At 28.6% G+C, this 14,300-nt stretch overlaps 1 protein-coding gene across 1 annotated transcript; it reads left to right on the top strand.

The window, feature by feature from the left end:
• The first annotated feature begins 8,416 nt into the window (after positions 1 to 8,416).
• LOC123207696 (2-Cys peroxiredoxin BAS1, chloroplastic-like) lies at positions 8,417 to 11,883 on the top strand. Its single transcript, XM_044625169.1, has 7 exons — positions 8,417 to 8,741; positions 9,150 to 9,224; positions 9,380 to 9,461; positions 9,551 to 9,630; positions 10,566 to 10,691; positions 11,406 to 11,519; positions 11,607 to 11,883. The coding sequence occupies exons 1-7, from the start codon at positions 8,532 to 8,534 to the stop codon at positions 11,721 to 11,723; spliced, it is 804 nt and encodes a 267-aa protein (XP_044481104.1). The 5' UTR covers positions 8,417 to 8,531; the 3' UTR covers positions 11,724 to 11,883.
• The last annotated feature ends 2,417 nt before the right edge of the window (positions 11,884 to 14,300 follow it).

Below are 14,300 nucleotides of genomic sequence, written 5' to 3'. Positions count from 1 at the left end.
GGAAGGAGGGAATTTTAGTTCGGATAGATGTGGAGGGAAGTTTTGCGGAAATTATTTTTAATTTTTTCCCTTTTGTTTGTGAAATTGTGAAGCGGCCTCTTATCTTTTTTTATTTTTTTTGGTTTTCTAATGTCTAAATACTTCTCTAAATTTAAAAAATGATACATGAGAAATGTTAAAAATGAAAATAAAAAATAATTTGGTTGAATTATTGATTTTAATTTTTTTAGATCATGAAATTGAATGTATTATCTACCATTTTAATAATTTTAACAATACTGAAGCCTTCATAAATAAAATTTTTTTTGTCTAACTTGACAGCAAAACCTTGATTAAAAAAGTATATTTAAAAATAAAAATCAAAGATTAATTGTTGTTAAAATTTTTCATTAAAATTAAAGATGAAATTATTATTTTATTAATATTATTAAAAAATATATAATTTTATCTTTTTTTTTAATTTTAAAAATTCATATTTTACCTTTTAACATCAATTTTAAAAAATAATTTTTTTTTTCTCTCAAATCTCTAAGGTTTTCTTCCCTTTTTTATGATGACAATGGCAATGGCAATAGTGGCCACCACCCTCTCCACTTTTAACCCAACGGTCTCTCTCCTCAATAGACAATTAGGCTAAATATAGAGACAATATCGACTATCGTCATCAGGGCCGAATAAGGGAGGAAACCCTAAAGATTTGGGAAGAGGGGAGTTACTTTTCAAAGTTGACGCTATGGTGAAATGTAAGTTTTCAAAATTCAAAGATAAAATTATATATATTTTAATATTACTGATAAAATTACGATTTTATTTTAGTCTTAACAAAAAATTTGAACTACAATTGATTTATAGATGGATGTTTGAGTTTTTGAAACTTCACGGGTATGTATTTGTCTTTACATTAAAACTTAGGTGAAAAATAGTCCTTCAGCCAAATAAAAATCCTAAACTTTAAGAAAGTAAGATAATTTTAGTTTTACTCTTGTCAAATAATTTCAATTTTACTCTTGCCAATAAAACTATGTATGCAACTCATATGCACAATTTTATATATAAATAATGATATATTATTAAATAATTGATATTATTTTATCTTTAATTTAAAATTATTTGATAATATATTATTATTTATATATATATAAATTATGCATATAATTTTACTCTTAGGAGGCGTTTAGTTTGGATAATGTTTTATTACCAAAATAGAAAGATTACATTGAAAATAAATTATAAATGATTACTATGTTTAATAAAATTTGATAGATATAAATAATTATTGTGTTTAGTTAAATGTAATAAATAAAAACTAGTAAATTATTTTACTTAAATGACCTTAAATATAAATATTTTTTATATTAATTAAAAATAAATTTATTTTTATCTCAAAAATTAATAAATAATAATATAATTATAATAAAATCAATATTACTTTAATAATCTTTTAATACTTAAGGTAAAGATAGTAATCAAATTATTAATTATATTATTTATCATATCAATATTAATAATAAAAAATTATTATAATATTTTATTAATAATAAAATAATAAAAAATATATTATCAAAGTAATATTTAAATTTTAAAATCAAACAATCCCGTATAAGTTCAACAAAATTGATATCGTTCGCAACATTTAAGACAATGTTTTTGGAGGCAATTTGGAAAAATAAAAAAGTTTGGGTACCCGCCTTTCTTGTCTTAAGCACGTATGATTATTTGTCATGGATTGGCGCCTTCCATTTTAATCATGGCTCATTAAAACCCTAAGCGCACAAGATTAGGGGACCACGCACGCAGCACGCAAAGCCGGTGCTGTGCTTTTAAATTCATAACATAACCACAATAAAACCACAACCGTTGTGAAAAAAATCTAAGCATTAGGAGAAATCATGATTGTCCGTAATATAAAAAATATTTATGGCACGTACGTATCAAAGACGTGTAAAGGTCGATAAGATGGATAGCGTTATCAGTTGCATACAATTTAATTCAGGCCAAAGGTCTTATTCCCATCTCTCAGTATTGATGTGACCATCCATAACATTTGAAAACTTTAAAATGTCATCTAAATCAATTAACAGGCTAAAATTTTTATTCGAGATTAAGGTTAAATTATTATTTTATTAATATATATATATATATTTTTTTTTTTTAATTTTAAAAATTTGTATTTTTTTCTCAATTTCAAACTTTAAAAAGTAGCTTTTCTCCTCTCTCTCAATTTCTATGGTTTGTTATAAACTTTCAACAACAATGGGGACCAATGGGTTTTGATGTCAATCGACTTTTCGTGTGTCTTCCTCTATTATTGTCGATGATTCCAGATAAAAGTTGACGAAGTCCTAACAAAGTCGAAGCGTGAAGACAAAGAGGTTTCATCGAATTGGCCCTGCACGACCAAAATCCATTGATTCAACTTCAAATTTGGACGATCATCGACGAAGACCTGTTCTCCAACCACAAATGTGAAGGATTCTCGCCATCTAGAGCTGATTCATCGAAATTTTTGTAGATTGGGGTTTCGTTGTCATCAGGGCTTTATCAGCATTTCGTCTAACATTGACAACGACAGCAGAGGGAGGCACACAAAAAATCAATCGATGTCAAAACTAATTAGCCCCTATTGTTGCTATCGCTGGAAGTTTGTAGTAAACCTTAAAGATTTAGGGGAGAAAAGTTACTTTTCAAAGTTTGAGCTAAAGGTAAAATGTGAGTTTCAAATTTTGGAGGAGGATGAAATAAAATTATATATTTTAATATTATTGGTAAAATAATGATTTTATCTTTAACTTTAATAGAAAATTTTAACGATAGTTGTTTCACAAATAAAATTTTGGGTTTTTTAAACATTATAGGTGAAACTTTGAGAATGTATTAAAACTTGAGTGAGAACAAGTCTTTTGGCCTTAATTTCACCAATTCCTAACATTTTTATTTTTTTAAATTTATTTGCATCAATTTATTGATTTGTCAACTTCGGCTAGGGTTAGATTCGAGTCGAATTGATTTTGAGCTCTAACTCGGCTAGCTTCGAATTTGAGTATTCGTTATTAAAACGACGTCGTTTTAATATATATTAGTCAAAATGATGTCGTTTTGTATCCAAAATTTTAATTTATAAACTTTGACAATTAAGCTCGAGCTCAAAAATATTGGCTCTAGCTGGCTTAGGGCTAACTCGTTTCGCGCTAGTTTAAGTCGAGCTTTAACTGAAACTCGAATAAACTCGATTCGAATCTAATCCTAACTTCGACTCTCGGCATAATTTGAATAATATCCTCTAAATTTCTTAAAGTAGGCAAAAATTCATAGAGAGAGTTAAATTATTATATTTTGTAAAATTCCGAAAAGAAGTAAAGTTTCTTATTAAAATGATAATTAATAATTAAAGTCGTATATCACATGATTGGTTAAATCGGTTAACAAGACTTTCAGTCTAATCTATTTTTTGGAAATTGTTTCGAATTTATCATCAAATTGTAATGTGGATTTCATGATTCTGCAGGGCATTTTCACTGACCAAACCAGACCTGATTGAAGAAAATAAATGTATAAGATACTTATCTTACTCTTGTTTAATTTTGACATCAACCAAACCTCTATATAAGAAGGAACAAGCTGTATAATTCAATAGGTTGGATGTCATTTCCAAATTTATTGCATGTTAATTATTCAGATGATACATTTATGTGTACATGTGCCCACCATTATTCGCCCAAGATTGTGTCTCCAGATTATTCAGAGTATGTGTACCAAAATGATCTTCCAAGTGCAAATTTGTCCAGGAGATCTCCATCTCTGCTTAAACATCGAATAAAGAGGTGACACTTCTTCATTTGGGAAAAGAACTATTTTCCGTCCAATTTTTAGCCGAATTTCAACTCACACATATGAAAGATGAAAAATCTAAACTTTCACTTATGACTAAATTGTCATCTAAATTTTCAGTTAGAGACAGGGGTAAAATCGTTATTTTACCTATAAACTTAAAAATTTTAAAATTTTACCATTTCTCCCCTCCAAGTTTTAAAAACTAACACCTCAACCCATCCTCAAAGTTTGAAAAGTTTATATTTCACCCATAGAGTTTGTTTTCTTCTCCAGCCACCATCGACGGCTGACGCATTCCACCGATCTTTCATCTCTTACTACAAAGAACGATGAAAGATGACCATTTATCACCCAGATCTAGATGACAAAACGTCATCCAGATCTAAAAAAATAGACGAAGTTGTCATTTATCGTCGAGTCTAGACGACACAACGAGCAACGAAGGACGACGAAACGTCGTCCTTCATCATCTGGGTGGAGCGACGAAGAGATCTTCGTCTCTTCATCACACTACCACCGCTGCACCAAGAGAAAGAGGAGGTCGGAGACTATGTCGGAAGATGAAGTTGAAGAATGGGGGTGAAACTGTTTTTTTAAAGTTATGGGGGGCGGCTGCATTTTGAAAAATATGGAAACCCTAGGTTTGGAGGTGAAAATATTACTTTTCAAAGTTTAAAAACTTTAGGTAAAGGTGAAATTTAGTTTCTAAAACTTAAGGGGGTGAAAAGTAATAACCTTTATAACATTAAATATAAACAATAAAATGACTATTTTATCCCTCTTTTTAACAGAAAAAATTAACAAAAGTTTGTCTATAGATAAAAATAAGAATTTTTCATTTTTCGTGGATGTAGGTTTGCAAATGGTCTAAAAATTGGGTGATAAATAGTCATTTTCCCTTCTTCATTTTTTTCATCAACAAAAATAATGGTTTATTTCTTTACCTTATCTTTAGATGGTAAATGTAATTAGAGAAGGAAGAACAAAAACTAAAGATTTAGAAGTAAAATAATTATTTTTTAAAATTTATAAACTTTTAAATGAAGAAAAATTAGAAGATTTTTAAATATAAAAAATAATAAAACTTTAATTAAATTTTTTTTAAATAAATAATAATTTATCTATATATTTTTTTAAATTTTTAACAAAAATTAAAGTACGTGTAAATATTTTAATTTGGGCGGGAAATAGGCCTTTGGCCAACCAAAAGTGGTCTTCTGACTGCAACTTTGAAGAGATCAGACAGAAAATGGTTTTATTGATTTGATAGAAAGAAGTGAGAGGGAAAAAATTCCAATGCTAAAAAGTTAATTTAAAAAAATTTTAAAATAAAAAATAAAAAATTATATTATTCATTCAAAAACTACTAATTATTGATGTAATCGAATAATGGTACAAAATTTTACTTACTGTTGCAAATCCGAGGCGGTGAAACGGTAGAGAAGGTGCAATGGAAGGTCTGATAATGCTCGAATCGGGGGAGGATCTCAAAAAGATGTATCAGCATAAACAAAGGCCGCAAAGAAGAGACTTTTAATGATAGTCCAAGCAAATCTTGGTTAGGTTGGGGGCCAAAAACACCTAACGTGGGCTTGGCTACATACAGCCTTTTAATGATTTTTCCTACTCTTCACTTCAGTGTTCAGCCGTTAAATCTCACTTACTGTTGGCTTCAATTGACCGATAGACCATCCAGTAGCTGGTTTGCATATATCTTATCTGCATTTTAAAGAAAATAATAATTTTATTATATGTATATATTTTAATTATAAAAAATAAATATAAATATAACATTATTTTATTTTTAATTTAAAATTATTAAATAATATAATATTTCAAAAATATATGTATATATAGTTTCATTAAAAACATCTAACACTAGAAATATGTTAACATATATAATAATATTATCGAATCACTTATAAAATATATATTATAATAAAAGTATTATAGACCTATAACGTCATTTGACATTAGAGAGATGACTAATTAATTACAATGTAAGTGAGAGATTGTTATAATTGGTACTCTAAAGTCAAATCATTTTGGTGAATGCATTTGTATTATGTCCATGTATCATGTTTATAATTAATAAAAATGGCAATTCTTCATTATGGTGTTGCATGTATAGTATGTGATTGATAAATTTCCTTAGAATAGTAGAATCGTAATGAAATAATCAATATGTCTCTTGACCGTGAGAACTATATGTAACTTATTATCTTGATCATGGGCACAAATAATACAGTAAAGTTATTATTGTGTTAAATGTTAGATCTCATGTGTCAAAGTTGTTTGTTAACAATCTAATGTAATATACGGACACATATTGCATGCATATCTACCAAACTAACTATATGTCTTATCCAAAATAGATATGGATAATTTAAAAAATTAGATAAGTGTTAGGTTACTAGAGCGGATGTTTAAGTCGTTGGAATAGTCATTCCTTATCCATGTGCATTTACTGTTTATTATTATGGACATCTATAAGGTTGTTGGAACGATTGCTTTATACCTTGAAATGATAATTCCAATGAGTTGATATACATTTGTTCGAATTGGATTGTCATTGAAATAGTCATTCAATATTGTGTATATAAAGACACGATTATGCGACCTTTAAAGAACTTTTTGCAACCACATACACTATATATAGCACTCATGTTCTAAGGAGTTCAAACAAACCCTTTAAACCTTTCGGTGAGTCTTTGTGCCTCTTGATCCATGTTGACTACTTTAGTTTTGTCACTTAGATTGGATAACGATAAACTAAATGGATCCAAGTTCAAAGTGAAATAGCCTCCAAATGTAACAAATTGTTTCTATAAACACTCTATGATTGTTATGCATATTATGTTCAATATTTTGATTTGTGTATGACGTTTTGAGTTTATAGGTGTTTCCCAACATAGGGAATGAGTGTTCCTTATACAAAATGACGACATGAAACAAGTGCTATAGTCAACAATCATTTCACCTATTAATCCATTTTTTATAGGATAACATTTAAAACGATCATTCTTATCCTTAGAATCGTTTTTTCTTGCCATTATCATAAATCTTGGAATGGTCATTCATGCTTTGGAATGGGCGTTCTATCGTGATTATCGTTAGATCTATTGCTCCATCAAAATTTTCTCCTTAAACATCCATCTAAGCCTAGTGATAAATATAACCTTTATATTCGTAACATCTTTCATGGCATATTCACTCATCATATCATATCATTCAAAATACAATAAAAAAAAGAATTATATCTATCAGCAATCTACAACAACCACAAGAAAACTCATAAGTCCTTAACTTAATAAAGTAAGAAGGTTTCTACTTACCTTTAATCCATGAAGAAATGAGCTTTGCTATTGAGATGCCCTTTGGATTGCAAGTCTTAAGGGATTGGAGTGAAAATTTTGGGATCTAAAGCTTTCTAAATCGTATGGCAATTATGAGAAATGAATAAAAAGTTTGGGTAAGGGTTCCTTTATATATTACTCGACTTATATCCATCGAAATGGGCACTCTATTCTTTTAAACTAAGATGGTTGTTTCAATGACTGTTTTAAGAGACTAGATATAGAAAAGATTTTCAAACCTATAGAACAATCGTTTTATACAATCTAGGCAATATTTCTATTCCCACAAACCTAACCTCTCATCCTAAGTAATCTTTCAAACACAAACACACCATTAAAACTCAATTCAATTATAATAATTCAGATATTTTATCTTCAATTGATTCATAACTGATAATTAAATATGAAATGACCAAATTGTCTTTGAAATACACTTATAGGTATTACAACCTTGATCACTTTTTCATCAATGATGAGCCAATTTTAACTTAAAAAACACATAATTCATATTAAGAAAAACGATAAAACTATACATTTATACTTGGAGTACATACATGATACATGTCTTTATAAGATTAAATAATTTTAAATTAAGAACGAAACAATATCTAATCATATGATAACACATATAAATGTATACCTATTTAAGTAGTTAAAATATATATGTATAGTATTGTTCAAAAAAGAAATCTTAAACCCTTTGTCATAAATATCACAATAAAAAAAAACTCTAAAATAAGGAATTAAATATTTTATACTAACTTTTAAGTCCACTTTCAACAAAATGTGATTAGCGAATAATTATATTTTAACTAGAAATTCTTTGAGTTTGTCGGGTGTGAAGTTTTAATACAATCAACTTCAGTCAAAACCTATTTTATATATTGTGGTGTATTCATCTAATTTCATTCTATTAGTTATATTTGTATAATTCTGAAATAGTGACTAAGCTCTTATAAACCTCTCTAATATAGTAAAAAGTAATATTATACATACTTATTTTTTATTATATGAAATAAATACATATACGATATATTATCATATAATTGAATATTATTTTATTTATTATTTAAAATTATTAAATTATTAAATTATATATATCAAATATATAAATATTTACATATTTAAAATAAATATTCATAATTATAATTTTGTTGTTGAGAAATTTGACTAATCATCCCCTGTTCATCCAACACCCACCCACCTTGCTCACCAAAAAAGGTCAAAAAAAACCCCACCCGCCAAAGGCAAAGCCTTCTACTTATTATCCTTCTGCACACCGAACATTCCTCCACCTAAGATAGTCTCCTCTCCTGTCTTTGTTTCTACTCACTCTCTGCTTCAATGGCTTGCTCTGCTGCCACCACCGCCACCGCCTCTTTCATGTCCTCCAGCCCCACCCGACCTCTCTTCCCCTCTTCTTCTTCTCGAAACCTAACCATCCCTCACTCCTTCTCTGGCCTTCGTAACCCTCTCCGCTCCTCCTGGGTCCCACGCTCCCTCTCTTTCTCACGTGGGTCGTATTCCAGAAGGTCTTTTGTCGTGAAAGCAATCGTAAGCCTTTTCTTGTTTTGTTAATGCGAATTTGCTTTTGTTTTTTTGGAATGTTTGGTTAGTTGAATGAATTGGATAGAGTGTGCGAATTATCAATTTTCGGAGTTGTGGAATCTATAAATTTTAAATTTTTGTTTGTGTAGTTTAGGTTGGTTGAAGCCCATTTGAATTAGACATTTTTGCAGTTTTTAATCATTTAATGCCCTGTTGGATGATTTATAGTGGTTGAACTTGGAACATTTTTGCAGTTTAATTGCTGATACGGGTAATGTATGTGAAATAAATGTTTGATATAATGTGCAAGATTGCCGAGGGAGAAGATGTCTAATGCAGGATATAAGATTTTAAAGTTACCTATATGACATTGATTTACCTTCTGATTTTGTTGCTTCTTGTCTCTTTTTGCAGGGTGATGCGCCATTGGTTGGAAATAAGGCACCCGATTTTGAAGCAGAGGCTGTTTTCGATCAGGAGTTCATCAAGGTTAGAAGAATATTCTACCATCTAACTTGTATTCTTGGTTGTGCTGGGCTTCTACGTGAAAAGTTATATCCTGTATTGAATTAGATTTATGCGGTGAATACATATCATTTACTGTATGCGGAAGTTCTTTCCTTACTGATGCACTGTCATTTCAGGTCAAACTTTCAGAGTACATTGGGAAGAAATATGTCATTCTATTTTTTTACCCATTGGACTTCACATTTGTTTGTCCCACAGGTTAGTTTAAGTTTGAACTGATTAAAGCTGAAGTTTCAATGACAGTGGAAGTGCAAAATTTCTTATCTTTATCTATTTATTCCTTGCAGAGATTACTGCCTTCAGTGACCGTTATGCAGAGTTTGAGAAGCTAAACACAGAGATATTGGGAGTCTCAACTGACAGTGTGGTAAGTTATAAACTATTTATGTTACTCCGGTGCTACCTTCTTACAATCATATTTTACTAGTATTAAAAGGTTTGCAGTGTGCATATAGTTTGCTCTAGCAGTACAATTTATTAAGAGTTGCCTTTGGGAGTATTCTTCACATTCCTATTTATATCTCTCCCCTCGTTTGTGACTTTTTTCATTTGTTTGTCTATCTTAATAAAATGACAGTTGCTGGTGATGTCTGGCCATGAATCATTGCCTTAGCTTGATAATATTATTGCTTTGTTGATTATACACAAAATTGAGTTATCGGCTTTAAGGCTTTCCTTTATCTGATATGCTTCATTTTGATTGCTTGTATTTTGTTCTGGTCAGTTGAAGTGGTGTAGTTATTGCTTGCAGATGTATAGATATGCATATAATATGAAAACAGTCATTGTGTATCTGACTGTTTTTGTCTGATATTTTTGTATCTAATGGTAAAAAAAAAAAAACAACTGCATGCAAAATATAGTAAGAAATCGATGATGCAAGTTTTCCTCAAAAAGCAGACATACTTGTTTTTTGTGTGTATAGTAGATCTTTTACCAAGTAATATGGAGTAAAGCACAAAGTTTCTGGAGAGAATTTTAGAAATAGGAAAAGAGAGAAAAAAATATATCTGCATGTTTGAAGAAGTCTGGTTTACTTTACATCACCAAAAATCTTTTTTTTTTTGTGTAAATATAATTTATTACCTTTCTGCCCGAGCTAGGAATTTGTGAACCAAGTAACTAGCTTCATTTATTTAATGGTTGAGACTATAAATGACTTTCATATTTTAAGAGTTATATTTTCTGAATTATGAATTGAATTTGAAATTTTTACTTGAAGTGTTTATCTCTTGCATGATAACCATTGGATCTGAAGTATGATACACATATATAACTTGATCGTCTCCTGTTACTTTACAGTTCTCGCATTTGGCATGGGTTCAAACTGACAGGAAGTCTGGTGGTCTCGGTGATTTGAAATATCCATTAATTTCTGATGTGACCAAGTCAATTTCAAAGTCTTTTGGAGTTCTGATCCCTGATCAGGTATGAGATGACCTAAATTTGTGCAAAAAAAGACTAAAGATGGATTTGCCTATGTCCTTGATGTCCTGTGGATCATTTTGATTGAATGGAAACTCTTTGGTTATTAATCATTAGTACTGCCCTATTTCATGCATCATCTTTTGCGTAGGACCTTTTTCAAATTTTCAGTGTTTGTTTATAAACCTTCTTCTGATAGAGAGTAGAGTCAGCATATTTAATGACATATGTAGTCTGAAGAATCTTATCCTAGATTCTTCTCAGACATTGATCAAAGTGTTCCTAGTTAAATTTAATTATTAAAAACCATATTTCCATTTAGAAGTGATTGGATGCAATGATCTTGCACTGCAAGGTTGATGTTATTAATGCTCCATAATCTGAGCAAAATCTTCATACTTCGTCTAGTGTTTAGGAGGGTTCACTTCTCAAAAATATGTAGTCAAGTATTAGAGTACAAATCAGTTGTACAATTATCTGTTGTTTTAGGAAGAGATGTTCATTTTGATTTTTGGTGTTTACTAGAACTAGCCTAGGTTTTTCAGTTATGAAGTAATTTCTCATCACCATTAAAGACTTTTTAGTTTCTGATTGTCTGTGTTTGAAATTCTTTATACAAAATCTGAAATTTAATGTTATCTCTTTTTAGCAGTTTCCCTCATTATGTATACCCTTGTTGTTAGTATAAACAGTCTTATAATTTTGGTTTCAACACAGGGGATTGCATTGAGAGGACTTTTCATTATTGACAAGGAAGGAATAATCCAGCACTCTACCATCAACAATCTTGCCATTGGCCGAAGTGTAGATGAGACAATGAGAACGCTCCAGGTGACATTCCCATATATATTCTAAACCTTCAAACTATATTTAGATATTTATTGTTTACCTGTGCTAATGCTTCGCTGCATTCTACAGGCCTTGCAGTATGTGCAAGAAAATCCTGACGAAGTGTGCCCTGCTGGATGGAAGCCTGGTGAGAAGTCAATGAAGCCAGACCCAAAACTCAGCAAGGAATACTTTGCCGCAATATAGAGGGGTTATCACCGATATACCAGATGCATATCTATGTTGATTAGGGAGTTGTAGCTGAGTTTTGTTATAATGTAATATCATTTACTGATTGTGAGTTTTTGGAGGCACTCTATGAAAATAAATTCATTGGATTTGAATGAAACTCATTCCTTGTTTATCATGTTGAATGCATACAGAGTCTCTGTATTTGAATGGATGAGTTATGCTGTTCTGATCTCGAAATAACACTCACTGATTATAGAAATTCTTATAAGCCGTAAAATAAAATTTTCATAGTTTCATAAACATGGCAGAGACTTGAATTTAAATTTTTTATTTAAAAATTCTAATATTTTATTAGTTTTATTAACCTTCAGTGTCAACTTTAAATTGATTAATATCCTTCAGCTTGAGATATTATTTTATTTTGATGATTTTAACCTTAATGAGAACTATTAGAAATAACTTTATAATTTTTAAATACACTTACATTATATTTAAAATTTCTGTTTTGATTTTTAAATTATAATCCTTTCATAAACCTTAACTCTAAATCTTGTAAATTATCAAATATTTATTATTTCAATATTTCTTATAGATGAAAATATATTACCTTTTCCATGGAGAAAGTGATCACCCTAGTGAATTCGAAAAAGGAAAAGTAAAATTCAAATTTAAAATTGAAAAATCAAGGTAAAAACAGAAAGAGTAATTAAGAAAATAGGAGGTATAAAAAAGGCTCTAATTAAGTTTGCAATTTAGTTATTTATTTCTAAACATTGGATTGAAATAAAGGGCAAATTAGAGATGTATATGATTTGATTTAACCTATAAAACCAGATTGAACTATTCAAATATTATAATTTGATTTGATTCAATTTATAAAACGGTTTGATTTAAGTTGATAAATTTTGAAAAACCGTTTTAGAATTTAGGTTATGATTAGGATAATTTTCAAACCAAACCAAATTGTAAATTATATTTTTAAAATTATATATATATGCTAGATGACTTTCCCACCAAAGTTTAATAAAATGATATATTTTCATCTTTTCAGTTTGAAAATAAAAACCATTTTCTCGTTTATATGTTAAACTTACTAAATATTTTTAATAAATTATTAAAAAGGTTTAAAAAATCTCAAACTAAATGACACTTTATCCTCAAATTTTTATTAAATAATTTTTTAATCCTTAATTTACGTTAATTTCAATTGAAAATAAAGAAAAAAAAATTGTAAATACAAGTATAGATAAAGATGCCAATGACTTATAACTGTATAAATTTTTACGAATTTAAAATGACTTTTTTCAAAGGTTTTTGGAAATTCAAAAAAAATTAAAAGGTGTTTTTAAATTTTTGTAAATTTTAATATGTTTTGTAATAGTTTCAAAAATAACAATTATATCCCATAAAACATAATAAAATATAATAAATTAAAGATTTATTTAACTTATTTTTCTTTATATTTTTTATATATTTATTTTACATATTTATTTCATATTTTAGATAACTTAAAACATAATTTAAACCCAAAATATAATAGTTTTTTAGTTTAATTTAATTTAATTTGAAATCTGAAATTGTTTTATTTTATTTAAAAAAATTCTTAAATCATATCAATTCGGATCTTTTTCACCCCTATGAAAATTTACAAAGTTACAATATGATTAGCTACTAGTAATAAATTATTATAATATTTAGTACTTCAACTACAAAAATATAAAAATAATTTTTGTTAGAATATTGAAAATGACTAAATTATAGAATATTTTATAATCCTTTCATGATGACCCAATGTCACCCTTCCCTACAAATTTACCGTCTCATAAGGAAATTTATCAATGAATGGTTCATATCATGTCTTCCAATTAAATGCTATCAATAAATCTATTAATTCAGTATTGTAACTCTACATGTATCTTAATCTTCCCTTCACTCTATGTGTTTATCTACAATAACCCACACCACGCTATAATTAAATCTACCAATCAATGTTACAACTCTCCTATAAATTCTCCCAGTACTATAATCTAAGGGTGGATATAGTCCAAACCAAACCTAAACACCCCTTGATTCAAAATTAGGTCAAAAAAAAAAAAAATTCAACTCAAATTTAATTCAAATTCATTAAACCAACATTAAAAATAGTTTAAGTTTAATTCAAATAAAAATAATTCACTTTGAATTTAACTTAAATATGTGACTCAAATTCACGACTCATTCACTCGTTTAATAATTATTTCACATAATTTGAATCTAACAACAAGTCAAATTCAAATCGAATCAAATCATCTATCTAACTCGCGAGTTAAACTAAACCAAACTCTATACAATTCGAATTTAATTCAATTTTAAAATGAAACAAACTGCTTAATTTGAATTTAGTTTATATTCAAAATAAATAAATTTAAATTGAATCGAATCAAACCAAACTAACTTTTAAACTCAAACTAATTCGATCTGGATCCAATAATTAAATGGGCAATTAAGAGGCATTGAAAGTTATCATAAAACAGCATTATTAAATAATTTGCCTGGTAAATGGTGATCATGCTTCCTGTTTAGCTAAAATAAATAATAATTAAGTAAATAATA

This window comes from Mangifera indica, unplaced genomic scaffold, assembly GCF_011075055.1.
Source record: "Mangifera indica cultivar Alphonso unplaced genomic scaffold, CATAS_Mindica_2.1 Un_0095, whole genome shotgun sequence".
NCBI classification, from domain to species: domain Eukaryota; kingdom Viridiplantae; phylum Streptophyta; class Magnoliopsida; order Sapindales; family Anacardiaceae; genus Mangifera; species Mangifera indica.
This window is presented reverse-complemented; position numbering and strand designations above follow the sequence as displayed.

Coding starts and splice junctions, on each gene's coding strand:
- LOC123207696 (XM_044625169.1), top strand. CDS start 8,532: ATGGCTTGCTCTGCTGCCACCACCGCCACCGCCTCTTTCATGTCCTCC. Junction 9,631..10,565: donor GAGTCTCAACTGACAGTGTG/GTAAGTTATAAA, acceptor GTTACTTTACAG/TTCTCGCATTTGGCATGGGT. Junction 10,692..11,405: donor GAGTTCTGATCCCTGATCAG/GTATGAGATGAC, acceptor GTTTCAACACAG/GGGATTGCATTGAGAGGACT.